Source organism: Tauraco erythrolophus, chromosome 6, assembly GCF_009769465.1.
Source record: "Tauraco erythrolophus isolate bTauEry1 chromosome 6, bTauEry1.pri, whole genome shotgun sequence".
In the NCBI taxonomy this organism is placed as follows: domain Eukaryota; kingdom Metazoa; phylum Chordata; class Aves; order Musophagiformes; family Musophagidae; genus Tauraco; species Tauraco erythrolophus.
The window spans coordinates 26,883,510-26,908,395 of record NC_141470.1 but is presented as its reverse complement, the minus strand read 5'-3'; the positions used below and the strand labels follow the sequence as shown (position 1 = coordinate 26,908,395).

Here is a 24,886-nt window from a genome sequence, read left to right as displayed (position 1 = left end):
CTTTTCACATCCCCTGTGGCCTCAGTCTTTGCAGGGCTTGAGGAAGATGCCGGTCTGAAAGCCTGCCTTGTACAGAAGCAGAGGAGGAAGAAAGGAGGTGCTGACATCCATCCTCAGTCTCACAGCCCTGGAATCATTCTTGTTTTCTCCATTTTACAGATGCAGAGATTGAATTACTGTGATGGGAAGTGAATCCTCGCTTTGGGAACCCCAAAGGGCCACTCTGTGCTGCTGCAGCTGTCTGGGAAAGGCATGGTGCCCTCTCTGCTGTCTCCCAGAGAATAACAAGTGCTTTTCTCAGAAAGAGGCCGTGGGTCCCAAAGCTTGGTAAAATCCATTTCTCTTCTCCAGTTTCAGTGTTGAGATAGACACAGAGGCAGCTGGCATCAGGGGTGTCTCTCAAACTGGCATTCTTCCTTGGAATCTGATGTGATTTAAAAAAAAATAATGTAGAAAGCATGTGAGGAGGTGCTGTTTCACACAGACAGGATTTACTCTGAGGTCTGACGTGGCCGTGAATGTTTGAAGAGGATGCAGTGACCCTCAGTGCTTTTGCGAGGACTCCCAGACTTCTTCCCCTTATGTTGCAGAATTCATCACTAATTCTGTGCCATCCTGGGGGGACCCTGAGAACTGGGGGCACGCTAAGGGTGGTGCTTGCCCCTGCGTAGCACTTGAGCTCAGCGTGGTAATTTCTTTCTTCGAGGACCATGTGCTGTTCTGACATAGGGAAGGGGTAACTTGAAGAAGCCACGTCCCTGCCAGCTCTTCTGCTTTTTATGAGTGTCTTTGTTTTTTTTTTTCTCCAGCTCTGTGGCAAATCAAGAGCCATCTGGTAGCACAACACTCCCTACTCCTGTGAGCCGGAGCTGGCATGTGTGTGTAGAAGCAGCCATTCGGGATGGCACGGACCAAGCTGCAGGATGCCTAGGAATCCTGGCCAAACAGCTCAGCACATGGACAGACCGACTGTACCTCACTGGACATTTTTCCCCATCACTCCCTGACACACCTAGATATATTTTTGCCCAGGAGAGCAGTGTGTGAGCACAACATCTCTCTATTTATTTGAGGTTTCTGTATCTCCCTGCAACTCCGAGTGCCAATCTCTGCCTGACTCTCTGTGTTTTCACTTTTGGGGGCCCAGAGGGTAACAAATCTCTCCCTCTTCCTCTGACGTTGCATAGTTTGGTTTGTACAGACACAAAAAGGAGGATAGAGTCCTTAGCGAGGTCTCCCTTTTCTTGCCTTAGCCACCATGGTGAGGATTAGGTTCCAAAGGGAAGACCGAATGTGTTGGTCCTGGATGTCACTTTTAGAGACTGCCTGCTGCCTCCTTGCAGATGTTGTGGGAAGCATGCAGAAGTTTCTGGTTGGATCAACAGTGATCAAATCAGCCAGCAAAAAGAAAACCTTCCTAAAAAGCTGAGGGACAGTCTTCCTTTCACTCTGAGTTTCCCAGCTGCTTTTCTTCCTTTTCCATCTGGTGTCTCTTCCCCTGGGTTCAGGCTGAACCCTTCCTTCAAAGGCTGCTGCTGAGCAGGAGATTGCTCTGTCAGCTGTCTGCAGCTAAGAACAGGCAGGAACAGCAGTGTTTCTGGTGGGTCTCTGCTCGGTGCCACAATGTGACTGCTCTTAGCAGCATCCGAGCAGTGTGGCACTGCTGCCCCAGGCTAGCCCTCCCTCCATCCCCCCACCCCGCTCTTGTGGCTCTCAGGAGCTGAGCATTTTGCTTTTTCAGTCTCTTCTTTTCACCCCGTCGCCCTGGAACAGGCGCTGCACTTTGTTGGGTGATCAAGGCAGATCCCTTCCATGAAATTGGAGATCTTAGACTCAGAGATCCCAGAGGACCTTTGCTGAAGCCCTTCCAGCCAGTTGAGCAAACATGCTGCACAGCTGACCGAGACTGGCGGCTGGGAGGGGAGTGAGTGGGTGGATGAAGCCTGGAGTTTTAGGCCATTTGTTTTCATTCTCAATTTTCATGGCAATAACATCTGGGCTGGGTTTGCTGGGCCAGGGGTGTAGTCCTGCTTTCCAAGCTCCAGACACAGTGTCTGGGTTTTGGTTTTTTTTTTCTTCTTTTTTCTTTTTTTTTTTTTTTTTAATTGTAGAAGGATCTGAATCCCTGAGCAGACAAGGCAAACCCAGAGGAGGCTTGAGCCCTCTCCCATGACTGGAAGCATCTGTGCTGGGCAGTGTCCTAGCTGCGAGCTGCTTTTGCTCTGCAGGTCGGTCTGGCACCTCGTTTGAACCAAAACTCAGGATTTTGAGTCCTGGTACTCATTTATGACCCATTCAGAGGAAGATGTGGGCACTGTGAGAGGGAATATGAAGGTAGTTGCGTAGCCTGGGCTGAGGAGATCACTGAGGAATGGTGTGGAGGGGCTCCAGAAGTGACAGGGGTCTGCTTGGGGAGCTGGAGGAGGTGTTTGGGCTGCAGATGCAGAGCTGGGTCAAAGGATTGCCTCTGCAAGAGCCCAATGGAGTGCCACAAGTGTATCCCTGCATCTGAGAAACCCAGAGGAAGGACCGGGGAGAGTCCTTTCCTTTGTGAAAGAGCTGAGGGGGAGCAAGGGACTTGAGTGGACCTGACTCTCGAGAAGACACAGAAAGCATCAGCAAGATGCTTCTTTGCCTGGAGGAGATGGGAGGATGAGGAACAAAAGATGAAGAGTCCGAGAGGTCAGTAGCTTGGCAAGGTGGATCTGCAGAAGAGATGTAAGAGGAGTGGAGGCGAGTTGGTGCAAGCGAGGGAGCAGAGGCAGTGGAAGTGGGGAACATATGGGAGGAAAAAGGGTGTCTAAAAATGCCTGTGGCAGCGGGGAGGTACCATGTCAAGGCCTTCACGACAGGTGTGTGCTGTGCTGGGAGACTTGCAGGAGGCAAAGTGGATTTTATGACACTTCATTACCCAGAGGTCAGTGATTTTTTCAGCCGAAATGTAAATGGAAAATAATGTAAGAGAGAGCAAGGCACCTCCATGGTGCCTTGAGACGAGGGTGTAGGGTTAGAGTTTCCCATTGCACTGATACTTCAAGGTTGTCTGGTGGTTTGACAGAGGTGAGAGATGGGTCTGTGTCTGACTAGCTGCTGAGATGGACACTTTGAAACACTTCACAACATGGCCTGGAGTACAGCTAGCCTTGTGCAGAGGGCATGGAGAAGGCAGGAGCTTTTCCTGCCTCAAGGCGATTTGCATGATAACCCTCAGCTTGGCAGGGATACATGCCGAATTTTGCTCTGCATTCATCTGGTTATGGAGAAATCTCGGGGTCCTTCCATGCTTCTTCAACAGCTCTGCCTGTCCTTTGGGGCTGGGAGTGAGGGGGAGTACGTGCCGCTCTCACCTTGTGACCAGTTATTTTTGCAAGTGGCTGGGATTCAGCATCTTCAGCACATCCCCTCTTAATGCTTCCTGTCTGTGCCATCAGTTCTCATTCTTCCTGCCTTTGTTGGATCCTGGAAGCAGTTCTATCTTTATAATCTGAGGACCCTCTGTCCCTGCCAGACAGGAGTTGGGAGTTAATAATTACAGAGACTAATTGCTTCTGGTGCTGCCTTGCGAAGCTGAAGATCTTTCCCCTCCTCCTAAAAGTTCCCTGAAGATAACAAAGGTTACAGCCATTGACACAAACCTCTTGGACACTTGGCTCCGAGACTTCAGAGCATGGGGTTGGCCTCTGTTGTCGCCATGGATCCTGGCCACGAGGCAGGGCAAGGCTGTAGATGACACGGACACGCAGGAGAAGCTGGGACAGGGAATTGCTCCCTGTGCAGTATCTACAGCTGCGCTCTGCCATGAATACAAGGATCACCATGCCTAACTTGCCTGCCTTTGGCATTTCATCTGGCGGCGAGGAAGAGGATGGGGCAGCCGAGACCAGGTAGGGAGCTGCCCCCGTATGCAAAGGCTCAGAGGGGATAACACTGCCTGGAGGAAAGCTCAGGAAAACGGCAAGGAAAGGTGCAATGTGAGATGTGGGGGACCGATTGGAAAACATACTCTGAAAGTGGCCTGCGAGGGCAGGGGCAGTTTTTGGTTCAATGGAGGCACTGTTGCCAAAATTGCAGTGCCGTCAGTCCAGCAGGATTGATGTTACGGGTTTTACTACTAAGAGGAGACACTGGTGTCATTCCCAGTCCGAGCGGCTCTTAAGAAAAACACAAAACACCCCGAAGCTGGTAAAAAACCCGTCACATATGGCGATTCGCCGAGGGGGCGGGACGCCGGTCCCAGCACAGCACCGCTGGCCGCGGGGCGACCCCGAAGAGTCGCCAAAACGCCGGGCTCAGCTCTACACCCTGAGGTCAGCCGCTCCCGGTGCACGGCGGCGGCGAGCGACGCGCCTCACAGCACCTCCCGCCCTCTCCCGGCCCCGGCCCGCTCCCGGGGGCGCGGCAGCGCGCAGGCGCGGCGGGATCACGTGGTCCCCCCGCCGGCCGCCCGCGGGGGGGAGAGGGGAGGGGGCGGAACGTCCGTTCCGCCCCCTCCCCTCTCCCCCCCGCGGGCGGCGGGAGCGCGTTCTTGGGGCGGTACCTCAGCGCCAGGCACGGCTCCAGCTCCGGTCATGGGGAGAGCGGCGGGCGCTCCTCCGCCGTGAGCAAGAGCAGCATCGCCGGTAGGAGCCAGCTATGCTGCGGGGGTAGGTCCGGGAACGGCGGAGGCGGTTAGCGGCGGCATCGGGACGCGGGGCCCGGCGGGTGGGCTCCGTGGGCTCGCGGCGTCTGATGGCTGGGTTTATGCCCCCCCGGAGCAGGCAGGGGTGGAAGGCGGGGCCGCGCCCGGCTGCCCCCCGAGCCTCGCCGCCTGCGGGTGCTGGGACCAGGGCGTCTCAGCGGGAGAAGCCGGGCTGGGTTTCCCCTTGGACTTCCATTGGGTTTGCTTGTTTTGTTGTTAACACCCGGCGTCCTCGCAGCCGAAAGCCTCTCCGGTATGGTCTGAAGGCTCTCCAGACGTGTGTTTGTGCAGGCAGTCGTGTGAAAGTCAAGTAAGGAGACAGGGTAAGGAGGTACCGTGTCCACCAGCCACCCGCAGATGTTAAGGACACAGTGGGTGATTGAAACGAATATAAGAAACATGGATTGTGTTTATAATATAACATTATATACGTATACACTATAATAGAACAGACTATACGCTTCGCAAAAGCTTTTGAAAGCGGGCTGTGGACCGATGCTGATTCGTGGCAGTGCAGAAGGACAGCGGTCGGGCATCTGTCCTGACCAGGATGGAAAAGTCGGGTCCTCTTTGCAAGCCTGAGGACAAGAGATTAACCTGGAGAGACTCCGTAGGCTGTTGGTACGGGAAATAACCCTGTCAGGTCAGCACTGCGGGGAAACATGTGGGGCCCGCTGGAAAAAGTGCAGATCCTGCACATTTTTTTGCCTTTTCTACAGAATCCAACTTTAGGAGGTTGTGGGGTGTTGGGTTGTTTGGTGGTTTTGGTTTTTTTTTTTTTTTGTATAAGTTTGCATTTCTTGTGTCTGTGTGAGACCTTTAGGATATAATGCATTTTTTATGAGGAAGGAATCTACTGGTCAGACTAGTGATAGCAATAGAGGGTGAGTGTATGTGGTGGTCCTTTGGTCTCGGGAGGGGGGGAGGGTGTATTTCAAAGCCCCAGCTTGGAAGAGATAGGGACAGAAGCCAGCATAGCCAAGACTTTTGTGGGGATTCTGTTTGCACAGCATGGAGAATGCGCTATTCCATCATAGAAGAAGGAATGATTTTTCAGGATAGTTTTTTTAGGTCCCTTGGCATTATGGAGTGTGGGTGGGACTGTTTCATTCCTCTGTGTCCTCCAGTTTTCTTCCGTACTGTGTGGAAATACACTGGAATACCTGCCTCCCAAGACAAATAGCTCTCATCTAAGAGCTTGAGAGTCATAAAGAAACAACATTGGTTTTTGTCTTCCCCTTATGTGTGGCTTAGATTGGCTGTCTTAATAGTTTAGCGGACTGTTGAAATGTCCCTTCTCCTTACTGCTTTTTAAATTTTATTTTCTTTTTATTAGCTTCTTGGTTTTTAATCTGACTTTTCCTCTATGCTGTGTTTGGTTTTTTTTTTCCTGCTGATCACAGAAACTGGAGGTGCTTGGACTGGCTGGGGCTCTTCTGGTGTGTTTCTTCTTTAATGCAGGAGAACCTGGAGAGATGTGTTCTTTGCAACTTACTGCGTCTAATCTCAAAAGTCCACAGCAGAGAGGGCTTCCACTGTGCCACCTGAGAAGGGGTTTCACTGTTGAACAGACTTCTCTGTTTCGCATGCTTCCCCTGCTCCATGGCAGATCTGTTGCAGAACCTCCCCTGATCTTTGTGACAGGGATGAATTGGTCTCATTACATCCCCACCTTCCTATTATGGGTTCTTTCCCTTCCTTTGGGTCATTCTCTTTCTTGATCCCTCTCTTCCTTAGTGTTTGGAGCCTTTGGAGACCTCCTCATCCCATTAGCAATGTCACTGTTTAGGTAGGTGATTCATGTCAGCTAATCTTGACCTTTCTTAACCATTTTATTTCTTCTGTGTGGTTCTGCCTTTCCTCTGATTAACCAAACATGGCAACAAAGCAGCCAAACTGGATGGAGCAGGCACTGCACACCTGAACACCAGGGGGTTCGCACTTGTGCGCGCTCTCACATCTCAAACTGTAGATGCCTGCCCAGTCTGGGAGTTCCCGTTGGTCCTGGCGCACTCAGTCAGGCGTACCCGTCCGTGTTTGTGCATACGGCTTTTCATAAAGCAGTCCCAGTGTGCTGAATAGCTCAAGACAAATTATCTTTGCTTGGAGGCACTGTCTGTCCTTTTTTTCCCCTGTACAAAACTCATTTTATTTTCTTGCCCTTTCCCCAATACACCCTCCTATGGTATTTTCCACACTCTAAATTTAGTAGTGTCACCAGGATGAGCCTCCTTTTCTAGATCTTCCTACTGAACGTTCAGGAAAATCAGGTGAAGTCAATGGGACACCAGTTAGTTTCTGTCCTTTCCTGCCTTCTTAGCACTGCTGTGTGACCTTCCTTCTGGTGCTTTCACTTGTTCTTGCTCAACAGAGAGGTCAGCAAAATCTATGACAGCATCTGCATGTCCCTTTCCCCCAGTTCTGTGGTTAAAACGCTGTCCAGTTGGCATAGCATGGCAGCAGGAATGAGCCTGAACTCTCTGTCTTCTAAGGCTTCAGAGAGTTTTCCACGTGTGCTTTTCTACCTGCTTTCCTGTAGTACCTGAGCTGAATTAGCTGGTAGCTTGTGCGTCTCTCCCTCTTTGGAAGATGACTGTGGACAACTGTTGCTCATGGACAGCTTTGGGGGATGGCAGAAAGGGAGCAATTTGAGTAGAAAAGATGGTGGCACCACGCTATTGCCAGCTGGCATAGCCTAGAAGAAAAAGGCCTGTCGGTAGTTGGGTCTGATGGTTTGACTGCCTTTTGTGTTTGAGTGAGATGAGGGAGAACAAGGCTCTTTGGAGCTGCATGTGACTGAGGAGATAAGCCCAGTCTGGGGCTGGAGTCAGAGCAAGGGGGAACAGTGGCTGGAATATGGGACGTAGGGCAAATTCAGGAGAAGAAAATACAGAGATTGGGAAAGGGAAGAAGAGAAAGTGAACTTAACCGAAAGACGGTGATAGCTTCTCTGCAGGGGAATCATAGAATGGTTTGTGTTGGAAGGGACCTTCAAGATCATCTAGTCCAACCCCTCTGCCACGGGCAGGGACACCTTTCCCTAAGTCAGCTTGCTCAAAGCCTCATCCATCCTGGCCTCGAACACTTCCAGGGATGCGGCATCCACAACTTCTCTGGGCAACCTGTTCCAGTGCCTCACCACCTTCAGAGGGAAGAATTTCTTCTTTAGATCTAATCTAAATCTCCCCTCTTTCAGTTTAAGGCCGTTACCCCTTGTCCTATCACTACACGCCCTTGTAAAAAGTCCCGCTCCAGCCTTCTTGTAGGACCTCTTTAGGTACCGGTAGTGAGCAAGAAGTAGTAGCCAGAAGGAGTGTGCAGGAGGAGTGGTCAGTGCTGTCCATGGAAGTGGGTGGCACCACAGCTCAGCTAAGGCTTGTGACCTAGAGATAACTGGCAGCAGGTTAATCTGTAGTGCGATGTGTGTGTGTCCTGCTGAGTGGCTGGATGTGATAGAAAGCTTCCATGTATGCACGGCTTGATCACGCTCCTGCTGACTTCGAATGGCAAGTGGCCATGTGAGGACGGTTTAACGCATGAAGAAGGGGTGGTGCATGCGCTCTGGGCAACACTGACTGCAGTGCTCTGTCACGCAGGCACTCAGGCTTGTGTTTTCCTCTTGTAAGACTCCGGCTGCTGCAAAGCCTGCTAAATTCTTCAGCCTCTTCTAGGGTCTGTGTTAGTCTGTTGACAGTTGACAAAGTCCTACTGAGCACTGGGGAACAGTGTTTCGGGTGGCTCTTCTGGTTTCCCTTCTCTACTACATCTCTACTTGCCAGCCATTGAAATTAAATAATGGGGCTGCATCTCAGCTTGATGGGAATACGCTGTTTTAGACAGCTTTGTGGAGAGCTTTGGTGGGAAATCGGTAGGTTCAAAAATAGAGCTTTCCCCTCTGAGGCAGGGCTGGAGGGGAGAGGAAGGCTGGGTTTGCAGTGGAGGGTTTTAGAGTCTGTATATTGCTAGGGAATATGAGAACCATACTGGCTTTTTCTTGCTGCTTCCCTTCAGCTGTGGAAGCAGTATCTCTGAACTTAGGTCTGCTGGGTGCGTACGGGAGTCCTAAACAAGCCAACTGCAGTCTGTTTTTCTCTGAATGTGGATGAGAACAGGGTTTCTGGAGCAAATGTCTTTAGTTATCCTGCTTTATTCTGAGTTAATAGTGTCTGGGACATGCTGGTTGAGAAGGGTAAAACCAGGAGTTACTAGTAGCTTTGCTTTAAATTTTTTGTGTCTAGAATTCACTGTGAGAGAGTATTCACTGTTGAGAAACCATCCCTTCTTAAAAGCAGCCCAGGCTGGGAATCTCAAACTAGACTTCATGTGATTCTTGGAGATCCCAGGACAGGAGTGGAGGTCTCCTCCAAGGCCTTTATTTTAGACCATCGTCTCCTGTTCTGTTGCTGGTCTGGAAGTGATCCGTGCCCAAAGGGCGAAGCCTTTGAACAGGGAGGCAGTGCCTACGTGCAGGGTAAAGGAATTGGTGCTACTGCTGGACACCAAGCAGATCCTCTAAGCCAGTCCTTCTCTCTTCATACACCATCACCCTCCCTGCCCTGCTTCAGTGCCTGTGAGAGGCTGGACGTGGATGTGTTGCGAGCATTAGAAGGAAGCTGCGAATTGTCCTTATATAAAGTCTCATTGTGTTGGTACCCCCCAGCCAGGCCGATTTTGAAGCAGACAACCAGAAGCAACCAGCTGTGGAACACTGGAAGACACTAATGCCATCCAAAGGCAGCAAGGAGGAGCCAGAGACTGGATGTCAGGATGCTGGAGGTGTGGATGAAACTCAGGCCACCGAGCAGCTAAATGTGTCACGTCTACGCAGCTCTTCAGTGGAGATCCGTGAAAAAGGGTCTGAATTCCTCAAGGAGGAGCTGCGCAAAGCACAAAAGGTAAGGCCTGGAGTTTGTGAGAAATCTGAGGATGGCGGGGCTTACTATGGAGCCTCTTTGCTAATGGCAAATGAGCAATTCCAGCCTGAAAAGCCACTGCAACATGTGGAGGGACGCCTTTGGTGACATGGAGCGTGGTACAGAGTTTAGCGATGGGAGTCTCAGGCTGGGGGTCCGTGCTGTGGTGGGGAGGAAAGGTGGTGATTGAGAGGAGGGGACAGGCAGGCATGAGCACTACTGGGGCCTGCTGTGAGCTCACACCTCCCTCTCCGTTTCCTCAACAGGAGCTGAAGCTGAAGGACAAAGAATGTGAGAGATTATCAAAAGTCAGAGAGCAACTGGAGCAGGAACTAGAAGAGTTAACAGCTAGCCTATTTGAGGTACCACCCTCTTCCTTTTCCCATCATTTCTGAAGCTAAACTTGTATCCAGCTTCTTTAAGACAGGCTTTCTCTAAACTTCCAGCCATCTCCTCCCACAGTTTCCTCCTTTCCCCTGTTGTTTTCTCCCACTTGGAGAAGCAGAGCTGGGCAATGCTGCAGGCAGAGGCTTGTACCTCCTCCTGGGGAGCATTTACATGCATTTCCTTCCCCTTCTAGCAGCTGTGGAGTGGCATAAAGGGCACAGTAGTTATGGGTCTGTACATCTGGGAGCAAAAACAGATGTGGGGATGCCCGTAGCTGGAGCTAAGCGTAGCTCCCTGTCCCTCTCCTCTGCCTGCTCTGTAGGCTGGACAGCAGCTGCTGTGTAATAGAGATGGTTCCCTGGCTAGTGTCAGCCTTTGCTTGGGGTGGGAATGAGCTGGATGTCCTGGTATACTCTGCTCCAATGAATCTTCAGAAGGCCTGTTGGCTGTTTTTTTTTTTTTTTTGTAATGTGATTCTTGCCAAGCCCTATCCTGGCAAAATCCCATTTACCAGCAGCTCTAATGTCTGGATCTGACTGGGCAGTGAGGAAAGCCAGTGCTCATCTGTACCTTTGAAACATAGGCTGGTGCTGAGTGTGAGGGCCAAGAGAGCATCCCTCTCCTGGAGATATGGCTACCTGGGCTTGGGACAAACTTAGAGATAATGTAGCTGAGGGCTGTCCCCTTCCTTTGGTGGCCTTGGACAGGCCACTTCCAGCCAGCGCTGCGGGGAGGCCCCAGCTGTGGCTCACACCACTCCCTTCTTTCTGTGGGGGATGCATTTAAACTAGCCTCTACCATTTGGCCCCCACCTGAGCTCCTGCTCAGCTCCAGCTGTGTTGCAATCATGCCCAGAGCAGTGAGGGCTGGCCGTTCCGCAAGGGAAGCAGGAGTGAAGTGCAATAACGAGTCAGGCAAAAGCAGTGACCTCACCAGTGAGGAGCCAAGACGTGGTGCAGCAAGTCTGGATCACGATCTGTGCTGCAGACAGCAATCAAGGTCAGAAAACAGTCCAGGGATCATGCAGCAGGGCTGCAGTGACAGCACAGGCCGGAGGTCAAGTCGGGAAGCCAAGCTAGTGAGTCTGAGTCACAGAGGTATTGGACTGGGTGCAGACACAGCTGTTTTGTAGCACAGGTTGGTGCTGATGTTAAAGCCTCAGCTTTAAAGCAATTCCCAAGGGTAAGGAGGGGCAGGCCCTTACTTCTAGCTTTCTTCACAGCAGCCCATATCTGTGAAAGAGATGACCTTGGACTCTGCCAGCTAAACTCTTTGACTTAGCCAACTACTCTCCTAGAAGGGGACTGCACTCCAGGCCCTGGCACTGAGAGCCTTCTCTGGGAAGTTCTGGGGGAAGGCTCTTTGCATCTGACGGAGTAAAACCCTTGGATGTGGCAGTGATGTCTGTCCCCCTGCTTGCTTGCCCAGGGCATGCGATACGGCGGAGCTTTCGCCTGCCCTGATGGCTTTGAGTCAGGGCTGCAACGGGCCAACTAAAAATTCTCTCTGGTCCAGGAAGCGCACAAGATGGTGAGAGAAGCAAACACTAAACAGGCAGCGTCAGAGAAACAGCTGAGGGAGGCACGAGGGAAGGTGAGAACCATGCTCTCTGTGACTTGATCTCTGCGAGGTTAGTGCCATCCCGGCCCAGCCTGGCCACGGTGCTGTTTGCTGGCTGGAGAAGAGTGAAGTGCCCGCAGCTCGGTCTCTCCGAGATGCTGCATTTCCTCTCTTCCCTCTCCAGCAGATGCTGAACGAGGAGGGGAAAGGCATCTTTTCAATCTGCTGCTGATTCAGCTTGCCTTTGAGCAACAGATGCCAGGGGAACCACGGAGAAGTGATGTGCTGTTTAGTTGCTGCAGCTGTGGGGAGGGGTAGAGCAGGGAGCTGGGGAGTTGGAATTTCCTGACAAGGTTGCTCAACTGGTTCCTTTTTGAGGAGAGAGAAATTTCTTCTGGGTTATTGGGTCTAAAAAAAGCCTGGAGCAAAATGTGCTCAGGCTGAGGAACAGAGAGGTGGGTTCCCAAATAACTACTATTTAGCCCTGTTTAAAATTCTGGGTGATGGTGGGCATTTGGGAGAACGACGAGAAGGCTTGATGACTGAGCTTGTGGATGGTTCCCTGTGACTTTAGTGTTTGATGGTGTGCAGTGAGCTTGAGCTCAGCAGGTGCTATTGATTCTTGCCTTGTCTCCTCAGATCGACATGCTGCAGGCAGAGGTGACAGCTCTGAAGACTCTGGTGATCACATCCACACCTTCCTCTCCGAACCGGGAGCTGCACCCTCAGCTCCAGAGCCCTTCTAAAGCTGTCTTCAGGAAGGGCCATGGGCGAAACAAAAGCACCAGCAGCGCAATGGTCTCAGCTGCCAGCCAGAACGTGACTCCAGAGCCAGTCAGTCGTGAGTGCAAAGAGGTGGGTAAGGGCCACTGCTGTCACTGTGCCCAGGGGGCTGTGCGGCTTCTGACTTGGGCTTCCTGGAGCCCCCTGTGGTTTCAGTGTTGGGAGAAGCTGTTTGTGCAGTAATGTGGCTTGTTCCCTAAATTTGTGCTGAGGCAGGCTCTGGAGGGTTTCTGTTTGTGGAGATTTCCTCTTCTGGGAAGCATGTTGAAGGCTGTGTCAGGACATTTACTAGACGAAGCAGTTGAGGGATCCCTGGAGGGCATGGACAGATCCAGGGGTTACCAGTGCTGAGAGTGGACATGTCAGGAGTTGCTGAGCAGAAGCCAGTTGTTTGCTGCATCTTGGCAGTTGAGTCCACTACCTGTTCTGGTGTGATTTGCTGTTGTTTCTTCTCTCTACCAAGTTTGGCTTGGACACCAGGACACCTCTGTCAACTTGTAGTCTCTGTCACTTTTTCAGTATTTTTAGGCATTGTCATGGTTTAGGCTGCTCCGGCAACTAAACTCCACACAGCTGCTCACTCACCTTCCCCCTCACCCCCCAGAGATGAAGAAGGGAATTAAAGGAGAAAAGGAAGAGACCCGTGGGTTGAGATATGAACAATTTAATACTACTACTACTAATATATGAACATATACATATATGTATAATGATAAATCATAGAATCATAGAATCATAGAATCGTTAGGGCTGGAAGGGAACTTCAAAGGTCATCTAGTCCAACCCCCCTGCAAGGAACAGGGATATCTCCAACTAGATCAGGTTGCTCAGGGCCTCATCCGACCGGGCCTTGAACGTCTCCAGGGATGGAGCATCCACCACCTCTCTGGGCAACCTGTTCCAGTGTTCTACAACTCTCATGGTAAAAAATTTTTTCCTAATATCCAACCTGAATCTACCTCTCTCTATTTTAAAACCATTACCCCTTGTCCTATCACAACTGGCCCTCCTGAACAGCCTCTCCCCATCTTTCTTGTAGGCCCCCTTGAGGTACTGGAAGACCACTATAAGGTCACCCCGGAGCCTCCTCTTCTCCAGGCTGAACAGCCCCAACTCTTTCAGCCTGTCCTCATAGGAAAGGTGCTCCAGCCCTCTTATCATCTTCGTGGCCCTCCTCTGGACCCTCTCCAACTGGTCCATGTCCTTCTTATGTTGGGGACTCCAGAACTGGACGCAATACTCCAAGTGAGGTCTCACGAGGGCAGAGTAGAGGGGGAGAATCACCTCCCTTGACCTGCTGGCCACGCTCCTCTTGATGCAGCCCAGGACGCGGTTGGCCTTCTGGGCCACAAGAGCACATTGCCGGCTCATATTGAGCTTCTCGTCCACCAGTACTCCCAAGTCCTTCTCCTCAGGGCTGCTCATGATCCATTCTCCGCCCAGTCTGTATTTGTGCCTGGGATTGCCACGACCCAGATGTAGGACCTTGCACTTGGCCTGGTTGAACTTCATGAGGTTGGTACGGGCCCACCTCTCCAGCCTGTCGAGGTCCCTCTGGATGGCATCCCTCCCTTCCAGCGTGTCAACGGCACCACACAGCTTGGTGTCATCGGCGAACTTGCTGAGGGTGCACTCCATGCCACTGTCCACGTCACCGACAAAGATGTTGAAGAGGGCCGGGCCCAACACGGACCCCTGAGGGACGCCACTCGTGACCGGTCTCCACATGGACATCGAGCCGTTGACCACTACTCTCTGAGTGCGGCCATTGAGCCAATTCCTTATCCACCGAGTGGTCCATCCATCAAACCCATGCCTCTCTAGTTTAGAGAGAAGAATGTCGTGCGGGACAGTGTCAAAAGCTTTGCACAAGTCCAGGTAGATGACATCCGTTGGTCGACCCTTGTCCACCGATGTTGTCACCCCATCATAAAAGACCACCAAGTTGGTCAGGCACGATCTGCCTTTGGTGAAGCCATGTTGGCTGTCACCCACCACCTCCTTGCTCTCCATGTGCCTTAGCATGGTTCCCAGGAGAATCTGCTCCATGACCTTGCCAGGCACAGAGGTGAGGCTGACCGGCCTGTAGTTGCCCGGGTCCTCCTTGTTCCCCTTTTTAAAAATGGGGGTTATGTTCCCTCTCTTCCAGTCATCGGGGACCTCGCCAGACCGCCACGACTTCTCAAATACAATGGCCAGTGGCTTGGCAACTTCATCCGCCAGTTCCTTCAGGACCCGCGGATGGATCTCATCAGGTCCCATGGACTTGTGCACCTTCAAGTTCCTCAGATGTTCCCGAACCTGCTCTTCAAGTACAGTGGGTGGTGGTTCATCCTCACAGTCCCTGCTAGTTCTTTCCACAGCTTGGGTGGTAAGACAAGAGGCTTTATCAGTGAAGACTGAGGCAAAAAATTCATTCTCTATGTCCCGGGTGACCAGAGCACCAGTATCCTTCCGGAGGGGGCCTGCATTCTCCTTGGACTTCCTTTTGTCCCCTACATACCTATAGAAGCATTTCTTATTGCTTTTTATATCCCTTGCCAAATTCAATTCCTTCAGGGCTTTAGCCTTCCTCACTTGACCCCTGGTCACTCGTACAGCTTCTCTGTATTCCTCCCAGGCTATCTGTCTCCGCTTCCACCCTCTGTAGGCTAACCTCTTCATTTTCAGTTGGTCCAGGAGCTCCTTGCTCATCCACGCAGGCCTCCTGGTCTTTTTGCCCAACTTGTTCTTCATCGGGATGCACCTCTGCTGAGCTTGGAGGAGGTGCTCCTTGAATGTGGACCAACTTTCCTGGGCCCCTCGTCCCTCCAGGGTCGCCTCCCACGGCACTTTGCCCATCAAGTCCTTGAAGAGGCCGAAGTCCGCCTTCTTGAAGTCTAGGGTACAGAGTTTGCTGAATGGTTTCCTTGCTGCCCCATGGATCTTGGACTCCACCGTGTCGTGGTCACTGCAGCCAAGGCTGTCCTTAAGTTTCACATCGCCAAATATACAAACGAGTGATGTACGGTGTAATTGCTCACCACCCCTTGAGCAATCTCATCCTGAACTAACGATCCCTAAACAGATAAGTCCTGACACCACAATCCCGGACAAGCGAGAGGCCCGAAAATAGAGGCCGAGAGAGAGAGAGCACTCTGAGAGTCCGAAAGTGAGAGTTCCGGAAGAGCAAAGGCCCTTCTTTCCAGCTGACCCTCATTTTTTTTATACTGGGCGTGACGCTGCATGATGTGGAATAATAATTGGCCAGTTTGGCCCTCAATCCTAAGTCTAAGTACAAATCATAAGGAAAGTCGTGGACCCCCCAACCTGGCTATGCTCCCCCCTATCCTGTTGTGCTCCTGCACACTGGCAAGAACACGGCAGCTGAAAAGTCCTTGAGACCTCAGTGCCAACTACAAACATCAGTGTGCTGTCAGCGTTCTTCTCAGAGCAAATCTCAGACTAAAACCAAAACACGGAGCTCTTCTGGCTGCTAAAAAGAAGAGCTGACTCTGTCCCAGCTGAAACCAGGATAGGCATGTTCTTCCTCTTCTTTGCAGAGCTTATATGTAATTAATCATATGTAATTCCTTCCTCACTGGAAGGAACTGGGCAGAGAAGCATACAGAGCATTTGTGAATATCTTTCAAACAAACCCTGTTTAATTCCTTTTGGTGATCCTTTGATAGTCCCTCACCTGCTGTGACCACAGATATAAGAAACATTTCTTCCTGCTAGCAGGACTTTTCCATCTGGGAATTTTCCACTAGCCTGATGTGTACACAGCTGTCCTGGGGAGCCAAAAGGAGGCAGCTTATGGCACTTGGTCAGGAAGAATGAAAACGAGTGAGAATGTGGTGGAGGAATATGTCTCCCTAGTGGTTTTTTTTTGGAAGCTGCGGCCTCTGTCATGAAGAATCACTGAGGGAACACAAGAGGTGCCTCGTCTCTTGGGTTGTGTGAGAACGTATGCAGAAGGGCTACTTGTGAAATTAACGTTCTCACCAAACAGGGCTGTGCTGGCAACAGTGGTAACCAGTGCTTTTGGCAGTGGGTTCAATGAATGTGCCTTGTCAGCTTCTTCGCAGCGCTCTTGTTGCTAGAGTTTGGATGAAATGCTTCAGGCAATGTTGGCTATAGCCATTGTCCTGAGACAGGAATAGCAACGAGAGATGAAGATCTTTAACTCTGCTCACAGGCAGAGAGGAACAAAGGCTATGTCAGAAAGAAAGCCAATGGAAAAAATCAGTTCAGTAACTGTGAAGACCTGATGCGCTGGTTTCTCTTGGTCAAGCAGACAACAGTCCAGAAACACTGGAAATTGAAGTCAAATGCAGTCAGCTAGAAGCTGGTTTGAGGGCCAGGAAGAAAAAAAATTGTAATCTTTTTGAGGTCTTGTGACCTCTCCCAATGCTGACCGTTCCTCCAGCCAGAACAGAGCCAGAGGATCTCCAGACTGAGCCCAGTTCGGTGAACCACTGGCTACTCTGTAGAAGTTGCCCTCTGCCTACAGTAAGCAGAGATGACTTTTACCTACTGGGCAGTTCATTTTGCTGTTCTTGGCTCAGTCTCAGCAAAGCTCATGTTGATGATCTTTAGAGAAATGCCAGCTCTTGTAAGTGATGTGCTTGTTAAAGATTTGGACCTGTCATTTCTTTTTATGTAGGTAACTTCCGCATGGTGCCGATATCCCAGGGCTACAGCTTCCAAAGTGATTAACAATTTAATATATCAAAGGTGGGGTGTTTTTTTTTTTGATTTTTAAATTTTCGTCTCTCAGATTCCTTAGTGGCCTATTTGAGAGATGGTGAAAGGCAACATGGCATTCAGACAGTTGGTGCTCTGTGGAAAAAACACGCCCCATCTTAAATTGAGGTGCAAAAAGGGAACGGAAATTCTGTCATTTTTAGGCTCAAGCTGAAGTCAAAAGGTGTGACTTGTGGCCTCACGATGTCTTGAGCAGCATGCTTAGTTCACTGGAAGGGGGAGGAGTTGAGCCTTTCTTTATGCCTTCTGTTTTGTGTCATGTTTTTTTTACCTCCCTTTCTTGCTTGTCTCTCTAAACCTTTTCCTTCACTGTCTGTCTCTTCCTCTACCCTAAAAGTCTGGGTTACCCGCTCTCCTCTCTCTGCTCCTTTGTCTCATCCCTGGGAAGGCTATCCAGATCACCTGTGAACCAGGCTGGCAGGCCTTGGGGGCAGATGCTTCCTCATCCTTGCGGCAGGTAACCTTTCTGGACAGTGTTGGGGAGGGGTGGGACCCATCTGCTTCTCACACTTTCAGCCTTTCAGTTCTAGCTTCCTTTTATGCTAACCTCCTTTTTTTGTTTGTTTGGTTTTGTTTTGTTTTTGTGGTTTTTCTCAATTTGTTTTTCCATCTTGTGGCTCTGAAGCTGTCTCCTGGTAGCAGGTGAGCAGCCTCCATAGCATTGAACGAGTGTGCTAGAACTCAGACCTTTTTCAGCTTCATTTGCTTTTGTTCTTTGTGTTGCTCAGCAGGGTTTCTTTAGTTTTGTTTTTCCTTTTCGCAGCTTTAACAGCATTTACTGGCCTTTTAAGGAGATGCTCTGACAGTCAGGTTGGTGGTTCTGCTAATGATCCATCTGGGAGACTTTAAATCATAGAATCATAGAATGGGTTGGGTTGGAAGGGACCTCAAATATCATCTAGTTCTAACCCCCCTGCCATGGGCAGGGACACCTTTCACTAGACCAGATTGCTCAAAGGCCTCTCTCTAACCTGGCCTTGAACACTTCCAGGATGGGGCAGCCACAACTCCTCTGGGCAACCTGTTCCAGTGCTTCACCACCCTCAGAGGGAAGAATTTCTTATACCTAATCTAAATCTTCCCTCTTCTCAGTTTAAAGCCATTGCGCCCTTGTCTATCACTCCATACCCTTGCAAAAATTCTCTCTCCCAGCTTTCTTGTAGCCCCTTTAGGTTACTGGAGGGCTGCTAGAAGGTCTCCCCGGAGCCTTCTCTTCTCCAGGCTGAACAACCCCAACTCTCTCAGCCTGGAGAAAATGCTGATGTCCCAAAGAGTTTTCCAGGACTTGAGTATTTTTGGCCAGGCAGGGATGAAGGCAGCAACATTCCTGCTGGATAGGAGCAAGCTCTGTCCTGGGTCCCTTTGTGCTGAGCAGTGATAGTGCTTGCGGTGCCCACCTGTAAAAGGCAATGAGCAGATGGGGAAATGGGGAAAGCTGTTCCTGCTCTTTCGTTCCCTTTGAGAGACCTCCTTTCCTACACTCAGCTTGCCTCTGCAGGCCTGTGTAGCTGCCTAGTGTTGCCACTACTTCTGTGACTCCCCAGATGCCAGAGCTCTGGGCATGGAGTGGTCTTTAAAGGGCTGGCACACCTGTGAGCTTGCACTTGGGCTTACTTGATGTAGTCCCTGCTGATGGCTGTTCATCAATAGATTTTTCCAATTCATCCTTTTCTGTAGCAATCCTTTCCTTACAGAAAGGTTCTTTCTCTTGTGTCTTGGGTGCCATTGACCACCGCGTTTTTTTTTTTGCCATTTACCTGCTCTCATCATTCCTGCCATGGGCTGAGTGGGCACATGGTTGGTTTGGCAGCTGTGTGGTGACTTTCCTACAACAGAGATGCTGCCCTGTCCGTGGAGAAAGATGGGGTAGAGACATGCTTGCAGGTTTCTGGCAGAACAAGCTCAGTATAGCTGTGTCAGTCTGGCACAGAACTGCTGATGAGTGGGAGATGAAAAACCCTTGGAACAAGCCAGCTTCCCTCAGACTGTTCTGTGATGTCTGAGCCTTTTCAGATGCCAAAGCAGATGTTTTGTAGTTAGGATACCTGCATAGTAACAGATACCTTCTGATATAGCATCTCTCCCTCTTCCCATTCCCTCTTGGACGCTTGCTGCAGTCGACTCCATTTTATTTGCTGAGTTCCAGGCCTGGAAGGAAATCTCCAACTTTGGACAAATCCTCTTCCTTCCTGGACAGAATTTATCGAGAAGATGTAGGACCTTGTCTGGATTTCACTAAGCAGGAGGTGAGTGCTGGAAAAGCAGGACAAAACCCGCCGGTCTGGCAGCACCAAAGTTGCACCTTTATGAGGTGACCTGTGCAGGTTCACATCTGCACCTTTTTCTCTTTGCCACAGCTGTCGGAGCTGGTGCGGGCAGGCGGTGGAGCAGAATACCCTCACCATTGAGCGGTTGCTTCCCAGACGCTGCCTATGGTGAAGGTGTCAGCAGAAGAGTGCGGTGGGGCCGAAGTAAGGAACTGTGGTTATGCTCTCTTGTCCTCTCCTTGCTACTTGTCTTTTGTACCATCTAGTGGAAGTACAAAAGGGCCTTGCTCAGCCAGTTGAGTTGAACAGTTCACAGGGCTCAGCTGGGTGTTCTCCTGGCCTATGACCTGTGGGAGTTCAGCTTCAGCTCACATGCGAAGGAAACTATCTTGGATCAGCTGATATGCAGTAGTTGACTCTTTTTGGGGATAACCTGGTGATATGTTAGTGCCCTTGGCTTGGGAGAGGTTTGGGTTGTTTTTTTTTTACCCCTTAAGGTAGCAACTTCTTTAATCTTCTCTGAAGATGTGTTTGTGCATAACCCAGGGTGAAAGGATTAAGTCAGAGCTGCATTATCTCATATTCTTGCTTCTTGTGCGGTTTGAGCTACCTTGCACTCCTGACCTTGCTAGTGTTTTGGGTGGGTTTGAGCCTAGGTCAGAAGAGATCTCCTTGCTGCATATCATCTTCCCACCCCAGCTTCCAAGCTGCCACCGTGCCATCAGAATTGGGGCTATGGCTGCTCCAGAGCTTACGTGTACTATCTGATGTGACAGACAACTTGAGATTGCCCAGAAAGGAGCACTAGCAGGAGTGACATGGTATTCCACATGAAGATAGGGGATTTATTCAGCTATTGAATTTAAGTTCAGCCAGAGCACTCTCTCTTTTTCTTCTTCCTCCCCTGCCTTCAAGCAGAGCACCTTCTCCTGTAACAGTAAATGCTGCTTGCGTGCAGGTTTCCTACACTCTCTTCTGCATTTTCTGACATCTCTAGGCAAATTGTTCCCATGAGTATGTCAGACTGTTCTAAAAATGACCCATCCTGTGTTTATCCTTACCAATTCCTTATTTTTTTTGTATCTTCACAGTGGGTCGGTCACAAATTGTAACGTAAGTGAAGTATTTATTTTTAGTCAGTGATCAAAGACCTCTAATCCTTTAACGACTTACTAACATAGTGCAATTTAGCAGCTTTGAGGCTAGAGCTGAACTAAGCTAACTTTTTTAACCCTGTTTAATTTCCACCCAGACAGGATGGTAAGGAATCTTGCTATTGGCAATAAAGGACCCAAAAGGAATTTGTTCCCCTTTCTTTCCCACATGCAAACCACTGATTTTTATGGCAAATTGGTCATGCTGCAGACCAGAAAGGATAAAGCAGGAGTCCCTGCCCAAGCTGGGACCTACCAGACCTACTTGTCTGTGCCCTGCTGTACAGACCTAAGCGCAAGGGTTTGAGGAGTGTACAGACAGGCAGGGAACTGAGTTGTCTGCTATGTGACATTGCCTATATAGCATCAGAGCAAAATTCTGGCCAGGAGGTGCTGAGGACAAGTGGCTTTCATGATGGCAATGGTCTGGCAAAGTGCCCTGGGGTGTGTAAAGTGCTGAAGGGCAGGTGTCCAAATGCTGTGATTTAGATTACTTCTAGCTACAGTTGTGATAGCTGAGGTTATACCAAGTGGTATCCAACCCACCAAGAGTGACTAGCAGGAGTCTCTTTTTCCCAGTATGCTGCAGTGCTCAAATTTAGGACCTCTTAAAGGTATCTTGTTTACAAAGGTATCGTCATCCTGCAACTTCTGAGGATTTGATCTCCATAAGTTGTGTTAATATTTGGGCAATGATTACTTCTTCTGCATCTGAACACTTACAGCCCTTACTTCTGCTCTTAGCTAATATTTGGCTTGATAGCAGTGGAAAGTAAGCACAGAGACATGCTCAGATGCACTCTGAAAGATCTGCTCCCATGTGTTGTCATCTTCCATGGCTCACAGAGCAATTTTTTGCAGCTGGGGGGTGATATCCTTTTCCCACCGTGCAGGTATTAAGTCTGGGAACATAGTGATGATTATGCAGCAGAAAATTCTGCTTTACTGCTTCAAGTGATGATGAAGGAAAGGTGACTGGCTGGTGCTATGAACCATTTGTCTTGCACATAATGGAAGGAAATGCAAGAGATTAGAGGCATGCTGCACCCTTGCTGATTATGTCTTTCGGTGGGTCTCCCAGGGAGCTGAGCTGTCTTTAAAAAGATTATTTTCTTCACTCAGTCTGAAATCTCCATACAGTTCTGAAGCTGAGCTTCTTCCCTGCCCTGCACAAGAAGGGATTGGCTTGATCTTAGGAACTGCAAGCCTTATCCAAAGCCCCCTGAAGTCAGTACAAAGTCAAACCATGTGCTTCAACTAGAGCAGCTTCGAATCAGGCCCAAGTTAATGAATAGGAGCCTGGCATAAAGGCTGCAGTGTGGCTTGTTTTGAGTTCTCAGCATGAGCAAGTTCTGCTTCAAATGCCAGATTTATCTGTTTTGAGACCAAGTTGGTCCCCAGCCGACATGTTTGTATCCCATTGGGAGAGCTGATACACCTGAGCAGAACTCCTTCAGCAAAACCCTTGCCTGGAACATGGAGGACATGTGCATAGACCAGATGATGTTTGTTATACTCTGCTCCAGCCTCACCTCTTTAATGTTTTTCTATGGTTTTGTCTTGGGCTGTCTGCCAGGGGAAAGGGTACAGCCTTGTTTTGCTTGGGCATGGGACAATTCATGATTCCAGATATTTAGCCTAAGGTCTCCTAAACTTGCCATTGTGGAATCTTCAAGGAGCAAAAGGCTCATATCCAAGGATTGTTTTTTTTTCCTCTACATTCTGAAACTGACACAGCATCTGGCTTCTAAGCTCCCTCTTCCATCTCTTGGGATAGTCTTATGGTTGTTGAATTGCTGTGCTCTGCTGTTGCCATAGATTGTTGAAGGCTGAAGTGGGTTTTTTATCCTTTGTCTGCAGGAAATGTGCTCTGAGTGGCCTCCCCAGGACTTGTAAGCACCGCATCATGCTGGGGGATTCCGCAAATTACTACTACATTTCACCATCCTGCAGGGCCAGGGTGAGTCTTCTATCTTCTCAGGGGCCTCAACCCTCCAAATTGTTCCAAACCCTGAGATGGGGAGCCCTCCCTCAAACTGACAGAGACCTGTGGGGCTTGAATTTGTTCTTGAAGTCGAAGTGGCTCTCAGTTCATGACTAGGGTAGAGGTCTCCAGCCCTGCCTTATGCTCCAGTGCTCTGCTTATGTTCCTTCAGGCCAACCGGTCTTCAGTGTGTTCACTTTCATAGTTTGATTCAGTACAGGGCTTCGATTGTTTTGCTTTATTATTATTTTTTAGTTCTCCTTTGTAAAACACAGTCATTTTCTGCTCTTTAAGTGGCTGTTGTTACTGTTCCAGTACAGGTCAGTGACTCAAATGGTTCTGAGAACAAGCTGTCCTTCTTTGGAGGGAAGTGGGAAGGTGAATGATTGTTTAATGTTGCTGTTGGGGCTCTGATTCAATGGAGCATTTTAGAAAGTTTTTATTTTTTCCTGAGGTGCATATCAGAATCAGAAGAGCTGATCCTGCAACATGTGACTATTTCTGAGACAAAAAGTGGGTTTCAGGCATGGACTTAAGTTAACTATTTTTGTCGCTTGCACCAAAGTTCTCTAACATGTCAGGAACACCCTTACCTGCCTGCCCCACACGCTTTCTGCACAAACCTTTAAGTCCAAAGATTTTCATTCAATTGGAGAACAGTGCTTTGAAGGAAGATCATGGACTTTGCTGCCAGATTAAGTAGTGATTATTTACGTCTCAAATCTGCAGTAGATTGGAGTTCTTCCACAGCGTGTCTCATGGCTAGTGTAAAACCTTGGAATGGGATTGCAGATGCTCAGGATTTTGATATATTTTTTAAATTATTTTTTTAACCAGCTTTCTTCCTATCTCTTTCCATCTGGTGGTATGTGATACTGTTTCTCAGGTGCTAACACTAAGAGCTCTCCTGGTCTCCTGGGTGCTATGGAAGTCTCTTGACAGGCAAGCAGTTCTGTAGCTGACTTCTTTTTTCCCCCCTCTCTCTTCCTCAGATCACGGCAGTGTGCAACTTTTTCACATACATTCGCTATATCCAACAGGGCTTGGTGAGGCAGGATGGTAAGAGGGGATGGTAGTAGCTGGCTGTGGTGGGGATTCCTTCTGTGGGCCATTGGGAGGAATTAAGGGGTCGTATTTGGTGTGACAGGAATGGAGGGCCAGCCTGGGGTACCCTGAACTCCCTGTGTCTTTGAGAAAACAGTTTAAATGACAAAAAATTGTCAGGAGTGGGAGGCATAGATGCACCTATTCGTTGCTCATCAGCTTGTTAGGAATTTTGCCCTGGGGTGGAGCTGGTAAGGGGTGACCTGGTGGGCTTGTCCTGCTGGACACCCCAGCATGACTGCTTCCCTTGCTTTGGGCATGGGCCTGGCTGGGCCGTACCAAGAGCATGGCGTAACATGAGGTGGTGTCCAGCTGTTGTCCTTGCTTACTGATTTTTGGTGTTTCTTTTCCCTTCTCTTCCCGGCACTTGTTTCGCTTTGCAGTGGAGCTGATGTACTGGGAGGTCATGCGGCTCCGGAGGGAGATGTCTCTGGCCAAACTTGGGGTTTTATCCCAGTGAGATTGTAAGCAGAGGCCTGAGCGTAGAAGGAAAACTGCTCCTGTGTGACCAGCTTGTCAATGTAGTCTGCCGAACAGAGGAATGCAGTGCCTCTCCTGCAGCGGGCCGTACTCTCTCCCCATCCTTCCTCCACCTGAAGCTGATCAAGGAGTGAGAAGCACAAGTTCTACCTTCAGCTGTCCCACTCCTCCAACTGTGACTGGAATGCAGCTGTCAAGCTACCCCCTCAGAGCTGGGCTGGCCCTGGCTGCTCTGGGGTGGCTGTCTACAGACTGTCCTCTTTGGAGTCTCCTGTATGCAGTGTATATCCCATTATTATTTTTTTTAAAACTTTTGGTTTTATATACAGTCTGCTTTGGCATAGTCTGAGGCTGGCCCTGTGCAAGGCAGGAGTCTTGGACCTTCCTTGTAAGCAAACCTTTCAGGGACAGATGCTGGCTGTCTGTCCATCTGTTCCACTCATTCTTTGGGGTGGAGGGGTGCTGTGTCCAGCCATACACCGGGTCCTGCCGACCGCTTACTCCCCTCAGGGCCCCGTAAATGTTGGCAGCACACAATAATCTTATGGAGAGCCATGAACAGCCTGTTTCAAGTACTCCTTGCTCCTTTTAAAGGACCCTGTGAGAGAAGCTTTCTGCCAGCTGAGTCACAAAGGGGGGATTTGTGTCTGCGCTTGCGATTTGACACTGGGTAATCCAGACTGGTGGAACAGCCGGAGCAGAGGCCAGAGCTCTGTACCTGAGGCCTTCGGCAGAAGAAAGTGAGCGGGGGAAACCACATAACTCACAGCTGACTGCAGGATGTTTTCTCCTGATCTAGATAATCTACTGCGGCTGTCACAGGCAGA

The 24,886-nt window shown here is 49.9% G+C and overlaps 1 protein-coding gene across 1 annotated transcript; it reads left to right on the top strand.

Annotated features, from left to right (window-relative positions):
* The first annotated feature begins 6,453 nt into the window (after positions 1 to 6,453).
* On the top strand, positions 6,454 to 24,625 carry RAB3IL1 (RAB3A interacting protein like 1). The gene is given in 15 exon segments (XM_086614099.1): positions 6,454 to 6,467; positions 9,339 to 9,573; positions 9,858 to 9,953; positions 11,494 to 11,571; positions 12,178 to 12,397; positions 19,188 to 19,228; positions 19,230 to 19,316; positions 19,428 to 19,448; positions 19,450 to 19,477; positions 19,480 to 19,535; positions 19,989 to 19,993; positions 22,352 to 22,451; positions 23,468 to 23,534; positions 23,963 to 24,018; positions 24,020 to 24,625. Coding segments are annotated over 15 exon segments (1,278 nt in total). The 3' UTR covers positions 24,194 to 24,625.
* The last annotated feature ends 261 nt before the right edge of the window (positions 24,626 to 24,886 follow it).